This window comes from Corvus kubaryi, unplaced genomic scaffold (genome assembly GCF_017639235.1).
Source record: "Corvus kubaryi isolate FWS band 111438036 unplaced genomic scaffold, C.kubaryi_AGA036_p1.0 74, whole genome shotgun sequence".
In the NCBI taxonomy this organism is placed as follows: Eukaryota; Metazoa; Chordata; class Aves; order Passeriformes; family Corvidae; genus Corvus; species Corvus kubaryi.
The window spans coordinates 17543161-17562685 of NW_024582061.1; the positions used below are offsets into that span (position 1 = coordinate 17543161).

The window sequence follows — 19525 nt, forward strand, 5'->3', positions numbered from 1 at the left end:
CCAGCCTTCCGGGGCGGCGACCTCCCATCCGATTGGTCAGAAGAAACGCCAATCATCGCTGATGGAAGGGGTGGAGTAGCCGGTGGGCGGGCCCGTGTTGGCCCCGCCTCCTGAGGACCTCGGGCGCGCACCGCCCCTCAGAGCCCGCACCGCCCCTCAGAGCCCGCACCGCCCCTCAGAGCCCGCACCGCCCGCAGGGCGGGGCTGGGGCTGTGATGGGGACCGGTGTGTTTGTTCCCTTGGCCCCTCCAAATGCCGCAATCGGCTCGTGTTCGCTCGTGCAGCTGGACTTTCTTTCAGTGCGCTCTTGGATGCTAGAAACACAGTCCCTCTCCTAGCTATCCCCGCGTTTTTATCCAAATACACGAATGCCCGGACCCTCTCTGAAGTTAAGTTCTCTTTATACACACTTAGGTGTGTGCTGGCAACTATAAACCCAAACACATTCAGTTCAGTGTCATTGAACAGACCAGAAAAGTAACACTGAAATGATCTTGAAAGACGCAGGTGTGGCGCTGGGTGTGAGGCGAGAAAGGTATCAGAGGCAGGAGCACAGCAGGACTGAGGCAACCACAAAGGGAGGAGCAAGAAAGAAGATTTCACATCATTTTTATTCTTTCAAGTTATTTTGTAGATGAAAAGCATAAATGTGCAGTTCCTGCTCAAGTACAAATCTTAATTATGTTAATAAGTATTCGTATAATTCAATAGCTTTCATAGCTTCCAAAATTACTATTACACAAAATTACTACTACACACGTGCACTTGATTTCAGATTTTTTTTTTTTTTTAGTGGTGGTTATACATAGGAGCTCCTTCGTGCTATTGTCTTTTCAGATGTGGTAAGGCAGCTACTACTAATTTAAACATTAACATATCTTTACATCTTGCAAAACCATTTGTCAGGAATATTGCAGGAAGAAAGAGAAAGGTAACTCTGAAATCCATGGCCATACAGTTTCAAAGAGTGTAACTCCATCCCTTTGCAAGTTCCAAACCTGCCCAAGAGCTGACTTTATGTATTGCCAAAAAAAAGTTTTAATTAGAGGAGATAGTAAATCTAAACACCAGGATTTCTCTTTAAATGTATTTATAGAAATTTCTATATTTCCCAAATGACCTTCTTCTGTGGCTGAAACACCATATGGATTATTTTTGTACTCCTTGGTATTTACTCCTACTGGAAGCATAGCGTGACATAAGGGTTGTCAGGATTAAAACTTACTTTCTTTGAGGCTATAAATTAAGACAATGCCATATTTGTGCAAGACATGGCAGTATGTAATAAACAGGAAGGAATGAAGGGGACATGTATGTCTTGAATGGTAAGATTTTTCAGGAGCACTACTCTGAAACTACATTTAAATGTCACCTTGTTGTTTAAGCTGAAGCTCTCTTGTCTGATTCAAGATCCACAACTAGAATTAAGCTAAACAAGATATTGGCCTAGATCCTTGCTTTACACAGATGTGGCCTTCTGCACAGACTTGAGTTGGAACCTGGCATGATCCTGCCTAAGCTGTTTCTGACAGAGTTTGGGTGGGTGGTGGTCTGTGAGTGAAAGGAGAGCGCTGTGCACTCATCTTGGGAGAGCTCGCAACATGTATGGGTGTGGGGAGTTTGTGAGAGCAAAGTGACCGTCCTCCCGCGGCCTGGGCTGGTCCTCAGGGAGCACGAAAGTGAATTTCTGCAAGAGACTGGTAAAGAAAAGAAAGAGCTCCATCCTGGCCAGCTGTTCTCCTGGACAAGCACGGCGACCTGCAAGAGAGGGAGTAGAAAGTGTTTGTCAAAGAGGGCAATAATCCATGCTGGAATTGCTGCAGGGAGAGCAGACCACCCTCCTGCTGTGCTTCTGACTTGCACCTGGATCCTCCCCTCATATTTACCTGCTGAGAAGGGCAGGAAGGCCTCTGGTTTCACAAACTGCCCGTTTGCATCCAGGAAGTGTTCAGGGTAAAACTCCTGTGGTTTCTCCCAGTGTGTCTCATCCTTCAGCACGGAAGACAAGTTGGTGATGATTGTTGTCCCCTGCACTCCCCCACAAGAGGAAACAACTTAGGTGAGAACAGCAGCATTATCTTGGCACAACAGAACAGTGCTGGTCCCTCTTTAGTCTGTGTCTCCCATCTAATAGCAACCATCGTTTGGTGCCTCAGCATAAGGCACCCATTTCCACTTCTGCATGTTATTGAAGCAGAGGTAAAGCAGGGCCCTTTTCCAATGGCATATGGTGCCTGCCCTACACTCTGAAGCATCTGAACTTCTGCAATTTGTATCCTTTCAAAGGCTGTTGCATGCAAATGCCAATTTCATGGTTACTCAGTGGAAGCAGCCTCTGCTTCTCAGATCCTCCCGGACTTGTTTTATAGCTGCAGAGAAAAAGCTGACTGACCGACTTCAAAGTCCAACTTTCACAGGGACCATGGAAAATCGCAAAGCTTTCCTGTTTCACATGTCAAGGTTCTAAACCAGAGGAGATACCACAAGGCTAAAAAAAAAAAACCAACAAAATCCCAGTCTTGAATTCTGCCACTGCTCTCAGGGCAGCTGCTTGTCACAGTTTGGAGCTGGTCTGAATGCCAATGGTGTTTGAGTAGCTTCAGAGCTAGAATTTAACTACTACCATCTCATGAAAGCCAGTAAGCTGGTGTTGCGTGCCTCCAGAGAGCCTGTTAGGCTCCTTCCGACACAGGCAGGGAATATCACGACTCATTGAGAGGAAAGGAAACCTTTGTACTGAGCTGCCACTGCAGTTGGGTTCCCACACAACAAGCGTAAGCGTAGAGCACAAATATGACCATCTGCCTGAATTTAGCATTTCAAAATGTCTTATTTTAGTGCTCAACAGTGACTGTAATTGGGGCTGGAAATGCAACACTGCAGGGTTGGATGGGATCATCCCCACTCCATGCCTGGCATCTGCACAAGGAGAGGATGCTGTATTGCTTATCTGGTCACGGTCACCTTGGGAATAAAGAAGCCTTGCAACTCTGTGTCCCGGTATGTCATGTGAGGTAGCCCAACAGGAGCAATATCCCCGTAGCGTTGCACTTCATGGATCACAGCATTAGTGTAAGGCATGCTTGCTTGGTCCTTCATGGTGGGGGGTCTCTCTCTGCCAATCACATTATCAATCTCTGCCTGGACCTTACCTGAAAGCAGAATAGATAAGAGGACTCATAGATAACCAGAAGGAGCTGGTACAAGTTGAAGGAAGACTGACTGCCTGAGATTGTAGGCACTGTGTGAGAACAAGACAAGCAGTTAGAGATAGGAACAGAAACCAGATGGGAAGGCATTTTTCAGTTGACCGGTGTCTCTGTATAACTGTTCTTTGCTCATAGCATCTTTAATAAAGGCCTTGCCACTTGACATGACCCTTCCTCTATGCAGCTTGTAGGGTACCCAGGCAAGCAGCATTTGAGAATTTAAACTGATCAGCATCTATTCCAAATACTGGAAGAGGGTGCACTGACCACTGCAAGTCCCCAGGTGAAGCCCTCAAAATGAAGGAGAGAGAAAACTTGCCCTTCCAACTCCAGTCTTTTTATCACGGCTTCCCCCTTGCCAGAACAGCTGTTTGGGAAGTGTTTCTCCTGGTTTCTGCTAGACCAACAATCACCAAAACTGTTCCTCATTGCAAAATCCATGGAGAGATATTCAGCCTTCTTGCGGAAAAATGAGCCTTGAAGGGAAGAGGTCACACTTCTGTAAGTAAGATTCTGACTTACTCTGTATTTCTGGGTGGAGAAGCATATACAGCAATGCCCATCGGAGAGTGGTGGAGCTGGTCTCAGAACCAGCTGTAAACAGGTCTACAGCCACCAGACGAAGGTTGTTATAGTGGAACCCATTCTCTTCAGCTGCCTTACCCTAGGGAGAGCAAACAAGTGGGTGACTGGAGCTGGGGTATTTGCTGGGCAAGAAGACCACTGCCCAGAGAAGTACTGAGAAGCACTAGGTCCACTTTTTAGTGTGTGTTCCTGTTTTTCATTGGGAGAGTGGAGCACAGCACAGGTGACAGTCTGAGCTTTACAACCCTGTTACCTTCTGTATTTGAAAGTCCTTGACCACCTCCAATATACTCAGAGAAGAATGCTACCCCTGCCTTCAGGACAGAAGTAAACACCTTGTGCTCTCAGCTCAAACAGGCAGCAGACCCCTGCCACTCACTGTAACATCTTCCCCCAAAGAAGGTAGAACACAGTTATTCAGATTTGATCAGATGATAAAAGCCACAGAGTAGAGAGGAGGCTGCATTGATGTGGCAAATGCAAAATTAGCATTATTTTAAGGGGGTTATCTCTAGCTATGCATTACAGATTCTTGCTGCTCCTGCCCTGATATTTTCTTACAACTGAAAAAAAACTGATCAGGGTATTATTGCTGCCTATTAAGTCTGCAACACCACTTTCAGCAAAACTGGTCTCTCATCCAAATGCTAATTGAGTTCAAGTTTGTTAGCATATGAGATATGACAAGCTCTCTGCATGAGTTCATCTACTTGTCTTTTCTAATCCTTTTTGTACTTCCCTTTCCTAGGGACTAGCTTCTGTTAAGTTAGTCTGTATATTTAGATGCTGTCGTAATATGGATAGCAATTAACAATGCATTTAAGACTCAACTGTTATTCCAATAAAGGATCTCAGAGAAGGGAGTTTGGGACTGACTTGACCAAAGTTAACTCAGGAGAGGGGTTTATCAGACTGGCTTATCAGGTGATCTTAGTGAACAGAAGAGAGATGTGACAAGAGGCAGCGTGGTCAGGCTCACATCCACCTCCAAGTTGTACCACTGTGTAGACTAATGTAGGTCATGTTGCTCTGCCCATGTGAGCTGAGGGGGGCAACACATAAGCTGGAGGTGCCCGACACCCGTAGCATGGCAGGGTTTGTTATGCAGAGCAGCAGTCCAGCCTGAGGATTTGGATGGTGGAAACGATTTGCAAGCAGAATTTGCTAATATTGCTCATCTGGCACTTGACATTTAGTGAATCCATGTGCAGAAACATATGGTGGATGGATAGGCTGACCCAAATACCTTTGGTCTTATACTGACTTTGTGCCTGACTGAATTGAAGACTCCTTTTAATTTTAGTGAAGTTCAGATTTAGGCCTTCTGATATCTAGCAAACTAGTTCTTAGCAAGCCATTAAAAAATACACATCCTAAAGGAGACACTGTTGTTTCAAGTCATAACTTGGCTTAAAGACAGGCTACAGACGGGGCAATGACACCAAAAAGCCAGTCTGTTGCTCCAGTTTCGTAGCTGATTTTGAGGCATCAGTCATTGAGGCACTGACATGACACAGAATCTTGCATGCTGACTTGTTCCCTGGTGCAAACTTGGGACTATTAGTGGATTCTCAATCATTGCCTTTTAAAAGCCTTCAAATTTTTGTAGGCTGGAAAGAAGGAAGTTGCTAGATTCTGAAGGAAATGTGAAGGTACAAAATGGAAACAAGAGCATCAGCAGATAATATAGTGTCTTAAGACAATAAAAGAGGTTATGGCATGAAGAACACCTTTCATCTCAAGATGCAATGTGGAATGAAAAAGTAGGAAGTTAGTTGCTAAGAGGTTTTATACAGCTCTATGAGGAAAGTCAGCTTCACAAGCTTGAACAGGCCAAGAAACTCCTGACTCCGGAGGGTCTGCTGGTGTCACCCTACCTTCTCCATTTCCTTTAAAAACACATCTGTGAGATCTCGGGTGTGAGCAGGGTCCCAGGTCTTCATATGCTTGTCTATGACCACATCTATGAAGTCCATCAACTCCCTTTGTCCTTGAAAGACCTTCTGTGGGAGTCCAGGGATGCGCACCAAAATGGGCACAGCATTAAGAAGCTGGGGTGTGAGAACCGGAGAAAGAGGGAGAGAAAAGACATTACATGATGCAAAAAAAGAAAAAATATGAAAACACAATTCTCTCAAGCAATAGAGGGCAGCTTCTTACAGCTTTTGGTTTACCTGAGGCAGGAATCCAGTTTCTTGATCCAGGGAATCTTGAACTAACTGTGACAGCCTCTTGAATGTTCCGTCACCGTAGTCAAAACGGTCTCCAAAGACAATGGTGCAGATTATGTTGCAGACAGCATTATTTAGAAGAACATGTATATCAAAAGATTTACCTGAAAATGGAAATGGAGACCAAGCCATGAAGCTCAGCAACACCAAGCTGTTGGACCTCATCTCTCAGCAATGAGAATACACAAATGCTTCCTTGATGACACCAGGAGAAAAAGCCCCCACACCACTCAAAGCATCATACTAGGAGGTGAAGATCATCTCATTCTTATTAATATTTGCTTGATTTGTGTTTAAAGGAGAAAACTGCCAAGAAAAACTGAGTTTTTCTGTGACTTGACAGGTACACTTTGTTCTGTGTCTGGATGACAGGCTGTGAACTCTCAGCTGCGTTTTTATTGCATATGATAATATCAATATGTTCCACTAAACTTCATAGAGTTACTGAGCTCTGCGAATAATTCTGTTTTACCCCTCTATTTCTAATTTCCTCTTTGTTTACTGTTTCAAATGGATTAGTGTTGTGGTAGCCCCACTGTGTAAAGCAGAAGTGGCTCCAAGGAATGTACATAGACTAGAAAAACTGCATTTGCGTGGAAAGAGAGCACTGCATGCAAACAAGAGTGGCTGTAGTATTTCTTCTCTCTGCATCACTGTATTGCCTTTTTCTGTGATTTACCCATCCTTGTGGATGTCACAAACCTTCTTTAGACTTGACTGCAGAACAAAGAAATCCAGCTTCCTCTACCACTCGCTCCTCCAAGGATTTCTTTCCCATCCCAAAGTTCCTCAGGGTAGAGAGTGCAAATCTCCTTAGCTCCTTCCAGACATGCCCATATCTTGCTACAACAATCCCTGGAATTGTGGATGAGCAAGAAATGTCAGATATCTGACTTTTACATCAAGCAAATTTTGCTACAGAACAGCAATTGTGAGTCTGGAGGTACAGGTCTGTGTGGATAGATGAAACAGTCTGACCTTGTGCAGCTTGTTCATACAGCAATTCTGAAATGGATCACTGCACCTTCTAATGCCTGTGCATGGCTGGCAAAGGTTCAGGGGGATTCAATGGGAGCAACAAGGGCTGCTAAGGATAAAGGAATCACCCCTCCAAACCATTCAGCATTGTTCCCATAGCTTGTGTGAACTGGGTAGCAACTTGTGCCACCACACAGGAGCTGAGGATGTGATGTGGGCAGGATGCTGGACAATACTCTGTCTTGGATGAAAGTCACCGTATTTTTTTGCAACAACAACTTGCATGTAACATTTTGCATAAGCATTTCGTCTTACGTAAGCACCATAAGCACTAATCACTGGCAGGAAAGTTGTAGCACTGATGGTGTCCTTACACAGCTGAAGAGGTGTGTGCTTGCTGGAGCTGTACTACAACCACTAAGGGGAGCCTCCATTAAATCAAATCCAAGTTTGTTGCCACCAAAGGGTGCCAGACATACAAGGGGGACATGAGAAAGTGCACCATACCGAGAGAATCTTGCCTCTACCCAATCCTTCTCATGCTAGTGCCATCAAGCAATATCCATTTTCATGGGACTTGCCTTCAGAATTCTTTCCATAGCCCATATGTTCATATATTGGAAAGTACGGCCGGTCAGCAAAGTCCTCCGATTTGTGGACCAGGGCTTCCTTCACTGTTTTATACCCATTCAACACTACCAGGTTGGTCCAGCAGTTCTGGAGACTGAAGATGTTTCCAAACTTCTTCTGAAGCTGCCAAGATAAAAAAGCATGTCCCTGAAAATTATCTGAGTGTAACATCAGAAATATCATCATATCCTTCCTTAAGGCCTTTACTATTTAGTGATCTTTGAGGTATTTTTATTCAGAGATCTTCAGCTGATCTTTGACCTTTATCTTTGCAGTGCAACTGCTCACAACAGCGCCAAGCAGCAGCTGTAGCAGGGATCAATCCTGGCCAAACTGTTGTTATTAACATTGTGCAAGTACTTCTTTTTTTGTCAAGAACCTTTTTGGGGATTTTCAAAGGCTGCATGCTCAATAATGAATTATTTCCTAATGTTTCTATTTATTTTGATCTGGAAGAGTAAGTAAGTTTTGAGTTAGTCTGCTTCTGCTGAAGGAAATATTGATAATAAGGTTATATGTAATTTTTATTTAAAGATGCATTTGTACCTAAAGATCTACTCAGAAACAGGTTTCCAGCAACATGGTTGGAAAAGGCAATTCCACACTGGAATTTCAGGTCAGCTTTCTCCCTAAAAGGAGTGTACACATCTAGTATGACTGGTAACTGGCATACACCCTGCATCTGCTGTGATCTGTAAGCCTTATAATGCTGAATCAGGATGACTGCACAGGTAATCCTGTCAGCCATACACTCACCATGGGAGCTGGCCATGGAGCAAAGTCTTCTCCAGGTAGACAAGCCCTTTAACCAGACATAGACTCCTGGGAAGGCAGGTCAAAGCTCCCCTGCTAGTCAGGAACACTGAACAAAGCCCAGAAGCACGTTGCTCAAAGACAGTACAATAGTAGCAATGCGCCACAGTTTTCTTTTTCTTCTCTTTTTTTTGTTTTAAAGCTAAGATTCTTCATTTTTGCCCTGTAGCATTGCAAGGAATTGAAGTACTTAATACTGTATTTGCAGTAGGTTTGAAAAGGGAATTAGCACTTCACTGGCACTAGAAATATGTCATTAAAAATGATTACTGGTCAAGATTGTGGTTAGCATGACCCTGACGTGATATGATTTGGAAATGGTAAGCTTTGGACTATATGCAAGCAAACAATATAAATGCTATATTTAGTTTCTTCATTTGGCAGGTTTTGGACAGACAGCTGAACAGCGCTGTCCTAGAAAAGAGGCCTTTAGAGTTTGCAAGCTGAAGCACAAAACCCCCGTGGTTTATCTGCTGCAAGCTGTGCCGTGCTTTCCCTTTGAGAAAAGCTAAGCCCTGACTTTGAATAGGAACGCTACTGAGATTTTGGGCATTGCTGCTGGGGCAAATCCCACAGGCTGATCTCTTTAACTGGAACTGTCACACGCCTGCAGGCGTGCTTCAGTAACTCGAAGGGAAGCCTGCCATTCCCACAGCCACGTTCCCAGCCCACAGATATTTGTTTGTCTTCCCTTGTTTGTACATCCCCCTGCTCCTTTGCCCCCAAGCCTGCCCACATGTTAGGTTGGTAGCCAGCTCCTATCACCAGGGGTACAGCACTGTCTCCCACTGAGCTCATACAGAGATGGGGAGATAGAAGTTGGGAAGTGTTGGTGTGTGATTATCTCTTTATCTGTGTGGGCTAGGTCAGTGTCCTTAGGCAGTGACTTGCTTCATCCTGAAGAGGGCATTGCCCTTCGACTTTGTTCAATTTCAATACTGAAATTGGCCAAAAATAAACTTTCTAACACAATTTGAAGTATTAGAAAGCAGGCATTCTTTATTGTAGCACTGGACTCCTCTAATAGAATGGTACAACAGGGGATTTATTCCATCATGATCATACATATTCATTGCAGCGGGCTTCCCAGCTAATACATAAACACCACTTTTCCTAGGACTTACCTGCATGCACCCACCTTCTACTGGAAGTCCTTTTGTGGTCCTACAGGCTCATCTAAAGGTGTCTCTGGGAGTCATACTCACTGAGTGCTTCAATATTACCATATTACCTTTCCTTGAACTTTTTCTTTGGTCATGTGCTGTTGCTTCTTGTTACATAACTTGCCAAAACCCCTACTCTATTCCCCATTATCTGTTTATCCACTGTTCCCAGCTACATTTATCATCTTGTGTGCATACTGTTACATTCTTTCATCTTTTTTGCTAGTTAGTCTTTCATCTCTATCTAGTAACTTCAGGGGAACTGAAGATTCCTATTCTTTGTGTTATGTACCTGTAGCTGATGCCAGGGTGTGACCCACCCCTCCTGGGCCCGCAGTTGATTGTATGTGGAGTGTGTCACCGCAGGGATTGCACTCACCTGGCTGAAGGAGTGGTGGGGCTTGTGGAAGTCAATGGAGAACATGGTCCCGACGAACGGCAGCGACACTGGGCCCGGCGGGTAACGGCTCCACTTCTTCCTGCGCTTCATGAAGTCAAGCAGTAAAGTAAACACTGTAAGAAAAATTCCCAGTATAGAGATGTTGCTCCAGATGGATGACAGCTGGGACCCCAGCCACAGGAGCAATGCCATTTTGTAGCCTGTCTACTCCTTGATCTTCCTCTTTTGACTCAAGACTGTTGCTGCCTCCTTTTGCCTTTTCTCTTCTCCTCTCTCTCACTTTCTTGCCCAGACAGCTGCCCCCTTCCCCTTGCTTTCTCCTCTTCCCCACACTGCCCTTTTCTGCTGCACCTCTCTCCCTGCACTTGCTGACCTCTGAATATGAAACTTGGCTCAAACTATAAGCTCCTCCTCTGCTCACTTCAGCCTTAGGGGAGTGGTGATGAGGGTCATCCCTCCTTCTCCTCCTCCTCCTCCTCCCCCCCACTTCCCCCCCCACTACCCCCTACCTCCTTCCCCCTTCTCCCCCTCCAAAGCCCGAGCTCAGAGGCCTTTGTCCCTGCTGAAAGTGGCAGCTCCTGCCAACGATGCCCTCAGTGGGGCAGGGCTGGGTGAGCTCTGGGTGTTTGGGTGCCTTCTCTCGCAGCCAAAGAGAAGGTCACAACAACCAGCCAGTCTTGCTGCATTCTCGTGGGGCAGTTTGGAAAGAGTTTGTTTGAATGTGTATCACCTTCTTGTTAGTACAGATAAGTCAAGGAAGAAGCAGCTCCTAAACACAGATCACCTGGGTTTCTGTTGGCAGGCTAAGGATAAGTTCCGCTGGAACTTGAGAAAGGTCAGGTTAGGTCAAACATTCCCTTACAGGAGGCATTTATTACAGAAATTAGCCTAAAACAGTCACCTGAGATTTAAAAAATCATTTATGTGTCTAGGATTAATAATTTTTATCAAACTCCAAATGTCAGTCAGCACAATGACCTCGGCTTTTGTAGAGCACAGGCCAGCTACAAGGAAGAAATCACATGTATTACAAGGGGCCTCAAATTTGCAGCCTTTGGGGCAGCAGTAATGCCAACACAATTATGGAGTTAGTCAAAGTATTTCTTAAAGCAGCACAGCTGTGTGCTCCTGGCATCTCTGCCATCAGAGATCAATAAAACTTGCTCTTAGGACAGACAGTTCTAGATAAAATGAAGCAGTAAGCCCATCACAGTCTGATCTGTGATCTCAGCATGATCAGGGAAAAAACTCCTAATGGAGCAATCGCTGCAGCAGTGATGGAGAGCTCAGGCTGCAAAGCAATGCACCCGCAAACGCTGTGCAGGCAGTGCTGGTGTGCAGCCAGGGCCTCAAATGCCCCTTCCCCTGGGAGGGGAGGCACCTCAGTGCCCATTGTCTGTGTGCTGAGGTTACCTTGCTCAGCAGGATCCTGTTTTGAAACCATCATGACTCAGGGTTCAGGGTTTGTCTCAAGTGGTTGTAAACAAACATGTGGAATGGGAAACAACTGGGGGAATTACCAGCCCCCACACAACTGCAGAATTGTGATCTCTTTTGAGTTACAGAGACATACCAGGATGGTTCACAAGCCTGGAGAGCTGCCACAGATGGGCACAATGTCTTCAGGAAGGACAGGCTGGAAACAGTGAGGGGTGGTTGTGTGCTGTGTAAAAGAGTGCCCAGAACTTGGCCGTGGGAGAGGTGATGGGCCAGCTTAGTGCCTGTGGACAAGGAGAAGGTAGCAAAGCTCCTTTTGGAGCAGTGTTGTGCCAGGCACTCACTACAGACTTCTTGATAAAGGAGAGAAAGTCAGTAGAGCCATCCCACACAATCACAGGCCTTAGGGCTAACTCACAGTGTGCTTTAACCGAAGGGCTGCATGGTCAGGCACAATCTGGGTGGTTTCTCAAGCGTGCTCAAGACAGGTTCATGACACAGGTGATTGATGAGACAACTGGAAGAGACGCTGTTCACAAAATAAGAAGAATTGGTTCAGGATATGATGGTCAAGGGTAACTTTGCCTGCAGAAACCATGCAACTGTGAAATACTAAATCCTGCAAGAAATCAGCAGTACAAACAGCATTACTGCCCTTACCTGCAGGAGAGCAGGTTTCACTTCATTTAGGGATTTCCTTGGCAGGATCCCAAAGAGAGCTGCCCTGGAGAGTGAAGGGCAGCCTCCTCAAAGCATAAGATTAGTGCATCTCATTTATTTCCTTGACATTGTAAAGCCTTTAACACCATTTTCTACAGTATCCTGGTAGGTAAATCAGTAACATACAGACTGCCAAGGTAGATGATAAAGTAGGTGGATAATTGTTCAGATTGTGGGGCTGAAAGAAGTGGGATCAAGAGTACAGGGTCCATCTGGTGGATGATCACTAGTGACATCCCTTAGGTATCTGTACTGGGGCTGACAAAGTTTAGGTTATTAACAACGTGGCAGATGGGACAGAGAGCACTCTTGGCAAGTCCAGGCTGGGAGTTTGTTGGCTTTTGAGTACCCACCACGTTTCAAACAGCTCTGCTGTGAGGTCTCAGGAGACAGAGCTGCAACAGTTCTCTGCTCAGTGGGCTGACTTGAGCAGGAGATGGTTGAATGATAAAAGATGATCAAGGGCTTCCTCCCACATTGATTTTCATGACCCATGCACTCAGATGACAGTGAAAAGATGGGAAATGTGGTCCCAAGAATGTCAGTGGACATTTCCTGATCACCCCACCAGTAAAAGGAAGTTACCTTGCCTGTTTCAGTTTACTTTGAGCTCGACCTTTATGAACTTCAGCTGAAAAATATCCACCTAGGTCCTTTCAGTTTTGCTTACCTTGGCTAGAACCAAAGGCTGTCGGACTCCCATCATTCACCTGTGGGCTCTAACAAGGATGGCTGATCAGAATTCAGGAAGAGGATTTAATTTTAATGAACATCACTCTGGAAGGCCATCAGAATAGGAACTCTCCAGCTACTCTGCTTCCTGTGGCTCAGCCTTAACATAAAGTGATAAAGCTGCAACCTGAGAAATGCATCAGCTAAAAAAACCCCCGACACTGACTTCCCAATTGACATCTTTCCAAAAGGTCACTTGGTAAATGATCCTTTCCTGCAAACCTGACAGCTCCTCCACTTTTGGCTAGTAGCATGGACTGCCAGTCCTGCAAAGGACTGGAACAACTGCTATAGCTTTGTAATTTCAAAAGAACAGTTTTCAAAGCCAGCAAAGAAACAACAGACAACAAATCTTTTTCTGACAGAGAGAAAGAGAAAAGAGTAATTATTCTTCTGAAGAATGGAAGATGTTCATTTGCATTTCTTTTCAATAAAGTAATATTTTGAGCAATTTTCAAGTCAGGGAAAAAACCCTCCAAATCCATACATATTAATTTCAGCTAGCTGCCCTGCTGTGCTGGGTGCATGTCTTTGACTGTGCACAGTCAATTTAGAGACGAGCTAAGTGAAATTACAGAAGTTGCATGCAGACATCACTGTTCTTTGACTGAAGACACTGAAATACAAACAGAAAAGCAGCTTTAAGAAAAAAACCTATTAATATTGCAAAACAAAGCATCCAAAAGTAAGATAATGCAGGAGTTGCCTTTTTTTTTTTTTAGGCAATTTTAGTGGAGACTTTTTGTCCATATTGTCCATAAGATCATATTTAATTATAATTACATGCTGTATTTCCTTTTTGAAGGACTCTCCCTTTATTCAGTGCACAGAATAGATGATGATCACTCACTAATCTGGTTTTAATTACAGCATTTATCTTCAAAGTCTATTTTGCCACCTACTGTTCATACCTTGCCCATAAAGGTGGTTTAGATGGGCTTTTCCACAGTGGTCCTCAGTGTCTGCATGGGTGAGGAGCAGGCAGGCATTCATACTCAAAGCATCCCTCTGAGATGCCACCAATGGAGGCAAATGACCTGCTAAGTGTTGGTACCCGAGAGAAAGTCTAGGAGGTGCCACACACAGCTGTCCACGGCCCATGCCCAGCTGCCAGCTGAGGCTGCAAGCAGCTTCTGTGGGTCTTCCTGCAGGATCACAGCTTTGGCACCCCGGACATGGAGGTCACAGATTAGTGCCTGTTTATGAAACTTGCTGTTTCAGTAAGTACTCAGCATCACATACTGCTCTCTGCACAGAGGTAGGATGAAACCCTTCCAATGGCCAAAGAAACACTCTTCCTTCCCTCCGTCTTTGCTTCAAGCCTGGAGCCAGCCAGAAAGCATTGGTCACATAGCATGAATATTTCCATGAGCTTTCAGGAATTTTTCATCCAAATCCCAGCAGGCCGACTGCTTTCCCCTTAAAACCTCAGATGTAGATGGACACAAACCTCAGCAATTTTGTCATTCTGAAAGAGCAAAGCCTCTTGGAACAACACTGGTTAGTGTGAAGCCTGCTGCTCTCATTCCTTGGCTGTCCATCTCTCAGGCTACAGCAGAGGTGGGGCTGATGAAGATCCCAGAAACCTTTCCTCTTTGGTAGCCTCTTCTAAGCCCAGAAAACAGTCTCCCACCTAGTCCCAGACTTTTTTTGATCCTTCCTCCACTTCCTTTTTTCAGCCCACAATCTCTCTTTTGCCTGTTTTGCCTTCACTCAGATGGCCTCCTCCCCCTGACCATTTTGGTGCTGGAGGGTGCATGGCAGAGACCAGCTTCACACTTGTCATTCACCCTTAGCAGCCCCTGGCAGCCGGCAATAACCACCACCTGCTCTGCTCAGACATCTCAGGGGATTTGAGATGAAAAACTGAGAGCTCTATCAAGCGCACGCAAACTGGGTTTTCAAGGGCTTGTAATGTAGCCAAGTTTGAGCACAGTTTTAGAGAGCTGGTGCAATGTGTCTTCCTAACAGAAAGCTGCCTCCTGCCAAATTTTGCGTGTAATGCTTCAAAGCATTAAACTGAGAAAGGAAAATACCACCAGAAATTTTTCCAACGGGTTAGGAGAAGGTCAGATAAACAATGGATTTCTAAGAATGATGTCAGCCATTAGTAAGGGATTAAAATTTTTTTGGTTGAATGTTCCCAAACAAATTTAGCCTGAAGCACAACCCCAGCTCAGGAAATTTTAGTCTCATCTGGTTCATTGTGACTTTCTTGGCCTTCAGATGGGGCTTTTAAACACTGGAAGTACTTCTACAGCCTTAAGATGGACTGTGCTAACAGCTTGTTCATAATAAAGCAGTCAGCAGAACTGAAATAGCCAAGTCTTTCATAGTTACTGTTACTATGACTTACTGCCAGCCTTCCCACATTGCAAAGAAATCTGTTCTTTAGGCTTTTCTTCCTTAAATTCCCCATGGCTTCCCACCCTTTTTCCTATATCAATCACACCAGTTCACATATCACCAAAGTGAGTTGTAGTTGAACTTTACTTCTTTCATCCATCCCTTCCCATGCCATTCTGCCCCATCCCATCCCATCCCATCCCATCCCATCCCGTCCCATCCCCATACATGTCCCTTGCCCTGAAAGAGCAATGACTCTGAACTTGGTACCAAAAGCAATGCATCTCTTGGGCCCCATCATTCGCCCCAGAGAGACAACTCTGTGCTGGTGCTGGAAGATGTCAAAGAGACAGGCTCCAGTGATGCTGTGAGCAGTTTGGCAGAGGGAGCTGTGCAGTTGCTGCAAGCATCAACATCTGGATGAATAAAGCAGCCACTGAGATGAAGTCACCCCTAGAAAAGACTTGAACAGCAAGGGCTGAAAAATCAAAATGATAAGAGCAGAATGGCTTTATTTTGACTTGACATTTCACAGAGCTTGAGATGATCCAGGACTGAGCTCACACATACATGTGACACTGCCCAGCAAGGGTTTCACCAGTTCAGCAAGCCCAGGGTAGTTATGGGCCCTAACCACAGCATCCTCGTCATTTTAACTGGGGTTAAGCAGAGATCAAAACAAGCTGGCTTGGTTTTCATTGCCAAATTCAGGTTCTCTCACAGGCTAAAATGCTCCCAGTGTTACTTCAATCTGAGTTAGCCAAACAGAGCTCAGCATGTGCAATTTCTAAGCCCAGTGTGGGGAGGTAATGAATCAAGGTGCTGCTTTGCACAGGTTGTGGTTCTAGCACTGGTCCAAAATGCCTCCTGAAGATTCCATTAAACCTCTGTGATGTGTCTGAGCTCTGGGAAGATGCCTGCTCATTCGGAAGATGACTGGCAGCAGTTGCCTTGACTCACACTCTCTTGTGAAACTGTCAGAAAAATATGGCTTATGCCCCCCATATCATAGGCTGTTGATTTCTCTCAGCTGCTGGTTTTGGTTTCCTGTTTTTAAGCTTCTCAGGAACTGTGAATATATTGCTTTTCTTTTCATTTTTGCTTTAATACTGATACCTTGGGGTATTTCTCTGCTGTAACAAGAGCATGCTGGGGAATTTTGGACACAGCTACTGGCTAAAACCCCGTTATTAATTTTTTTCCATAAGAGATGCATTTAAGTCCATCTGGGAAAACTCATCCTACTTTCCTGAAGTGTGAGATCAATGGACATCTTTGGAAATAATGGTGTGATTAAATCCATGTTTTGGAAGCCAGACAGACAAAAGCATCTTGGTTTAGTTTCTGCTGTTTATTTGCCCTGTGACACTGAGCTATGACATGACTCAGTTAATAATAATTTCATGTGCTTATATTTTTCCTAAACTTCTTCAGTTGGAGATGCTCTGGTTGTAATTTTTGCATATTTCAATTGTGTCATTTAGTACCAAAATATAGTAAACCTTTAACAGCTTTCCTATCTACGAATTTGTGTATGAAGCCTACAAATTCATGTATATAATGGAAAATTCAGACAGTAATATAAAACTTCTGTTTTGCAAACAGCAGATTGCTGTTGGAACACACTTTCTCTGAGACCTGGATCGATAAAGAATGCATTTTAAGATTCTAATTGTTTTCTGTGTTTTTTATGGCTTTAATTAACCTGGCAGAAATAATTTCCTATTCTGTGAATGTGATCCTGTACGACTCTTCTATTTAAGGATTCTGAAGTTGCCAGGAGAACAACACTGCCATGCCAGGGCACAGAGCTGGGCTTTGTCATAACTGTCTGGGAAATATCAAATACTTGTTTTAAATATTAGTATTTTGTAAGGAAAGAGCACGATGTATCCCAGCACTGACTTTCCCACAGCAATGTTCATGAACCCAACATGCAGAAGATGGATAAAGGCTAATACAACCACTCTGGAAAGGACATATGATCAAATAAAATGCAATAAAAAAAAAAAAAAAAGAAAATTTGGAAATGGAGTGACTACAATGAAATGTACTTAGGTGAAATGAGGTGCAGGGAAAAGGATCAAAACTTGCCAAAATTGTACTCATTGAAATCCCGAAATCAGGGAAGAAAGGTAAACAAAAAGACAGGAGAAGAAATTGAGGAAATGAAATGCTAAAAATAAAAGGAGAAAATTCTGAAACAAAGTGAAAACAATAAAAGCAAACGGGATGACACGAGGTGCAGGGAAATGGACCGAAGCTTGCTGGATTGCTACTCACTGAAATCACAAGGTCCCATTTCCTTTCCTGAAATGAAATTCTACCTTTCAGGAAAGGAAACGAAATCTTGAAATCAGAGAAGAAAGTGAAACAAACTGACTACAGTACGCTTATAATAAAACAAAATTCAATTTAAAGAAATAAAAGAAAATTCTGAAATGAAGTGACTGTAATCAAATGTAATGAGATGACATGAAGTGCTCCCCTTTGCATGCCTTTTGTAGTTGCAACATCCCTGGAGGTCTAGGCTTTGTGGTTCTCTCAAACCTAACCTCAAGCATAAACCTAAGCCTAAGCAGTTGTGCCTGAGAGGCAAGCACTCAGCTGTCTGCCAGCTCCATTTCCTCACCTGTAAAATGTGTTTAATGGAGCTGTTTACTCCATTGTGATAAAGAATCTACAAATCTTGGTGCAAAGGGCATTAATGAGCGCCAATGCCATAATTATTACTAAGCAAAGATACAGGTTGCCAAAGATCTCAGAATAGAGATTAAAATAGATAAAGAGCTAATCTGAAGACTCTCTTTTGTTCCAGGAAGCGTCTAGCTATGATCTTTCTCTTCTGGCAGAGGGAGTATTTCACAGGAAGCATTTTGCTGCTGTTTCCATGCCTTGGAAGGATAGTCAGGAATGCTGCCTTTTTTATAGTTAGGTCCTCAATTCAGTTATTTATGAATCAAAACAAAAAGGGAAGCTAATCTGGCTAAAAAGAGAATTAAATTTTTCTCCTGTGCTTATGGCTCTCAGGAACAGGGAGAATAACCTTGGGTGATTCTGTCTCCTCATAGGCAAGTCAGATTTCTGGTTTCAGCAATAATTCTCTTCTTTTCACTCCAAGCTCATTAGCCTGTTTCTGATGGCTGCTGAACATTCCTGGCCTCCCAGGAAAGAATTCAGAGCAGCATGTTCTCAGCACATCTCAGAAAGAGGAGATGAAGAGAGGCATTACTTCTGAAGTACACTTGCTGTTACAATTTCCTTACAGTCAATAAGGTAAAAATGACTATCTCTGTTCACATCACCTTCCTGCTGGCTTAGTGGGTGTGATTGCTCCAGTGGTAAGAGCAATCTTACCATTGGAGCAATCTTACCAAAAAATATTCCTGTTCTGGGAAAGTGGCGCATTATCTACTTCGTTGTTTAAGCATGTGCTCAGTGATGGCACAGCGCTTCTTTCAGTGCACGCTGTTAGCTCCTGCCTCATTCCAGTTACACAGACATTTTCAGCACTGTGAGCATGTGCTCTCACTCAGCTCAGGGCCCATTTTCTCCCCTCATGCCGCCACATTTGCACGGCTGGTTTGTGTAGGATAACTGATATTAGCTGCCCCTGTGTGACACCGTGTGACAAGGTGTGCAGACACGCGCCTCTCAAACTCTGTCTTTTTGTGTGTTTGCCTTAGGCCAGGGCTGGCAGATGCAGCGGATTCTATAGAAACAGTAGAGCCGTGCCGAGTCTGCGGCCCTGCTGCACCAGTCTCTACAGAGGAAGGGTAGCAGGTATCTGCTCTCCGTGAGTTTGAGACTAAACTGTAGGGGAACCAAGGCACAGGACATCAAACACGAGTACCCACCTCAGCAAACCACGACCTCACTTTTGCCCACCTGGGCTCAGACTGCCAATGAGAGAGGGGCAACCCACCCTTCGCAGCAAAGGGTAGCAAAAACCTTGTAGGCAGAAGTGACACTTCAATTTTTCCTGAGCTTAAAAGACAGTGAATGCAGGTTCAGCACTTGCACGAACTTGGATGTTTGCAGTAGCTAATTAGTAACCTCGCACAGCCCGAAGGTCAGGCATTCGCGGCTGCGTGGCCAAGCACACGCTCGCAGGCGGTGGGAGGTCCCTGCGGATTGGGCACACCGTGCTGGGCACATGTGACAGCAGGATGACAACAGGTACTTCTCCAGGCACTACGAACCATTGCCAGATTCCCCCAGCAATCTCTGGAAAACAAAGCACACCTCTGGCTTTGTTCACTAAAAAACCAGCACAAATTC

General features: G+C 44.5%; 1 protein-coding gene across 1 annotated transcript; it reads right to left on the reverse strand.

Annotated features, from left to right (window-relative positions):
• Window positions 1-592: 592 nt before the first annotated feature.
• On the reverse strand, window positions 593-10386 carry LOC121675430 (cytochrome P450 2D14). The gene is made up of 9 exons (XM_042050915.1): window positions 9989-10386; window positions 7585-7756; window positions 6728-6880; window positions 5969-6129; window positions 5672-5845; window positions 3732-3873; window positions 2965-3152; window positions 1887-2028; window positions 593-1758 (listed from the first exon to the last, which is right to left on the reverse strand). Exons 1-9 carry the CDS (start codon window positions 10199-10201, stop codon window positions 1580-1582), a joined length of 1524 nt encoding a protein of 507 aa, XP_041906849.1. The 5' UTR covers window positions 10202-10386; the 3' UTR covers window positions 593-1579.
• Between the last annotated feature and the right edge of the window lie 9139 nt (window positions 10387-19525).

What these genes read in the sequence shown, in the direction of transcription:
- LOC121675430 (XM_042050915.1), bottom strand. Translation starts at nt 10,201, where the DNA reads ATGGCATTGCTCCTGTGGCTGGGGTCCCAGCTGTCATCCATCTGGAGC. An exon ending in TGCAGTCAAGTCTAAAGAAG is followed by an intron (nt 6,130 to 6,727) that starts GTTTGTGACATC and finishes TTCCATTTTCAG; the next exon opens with GTAAATCTTTTGATATACAT. An exon ending in AAACTGGATTCCTGCCTCAG is followed by an intron (nt 5,846 to 5,968) that starts GTAAACCAAAAG and finishes CTCACACCCCAG; the next exon opens with CTTCTTAATGCTGTGCCCAT.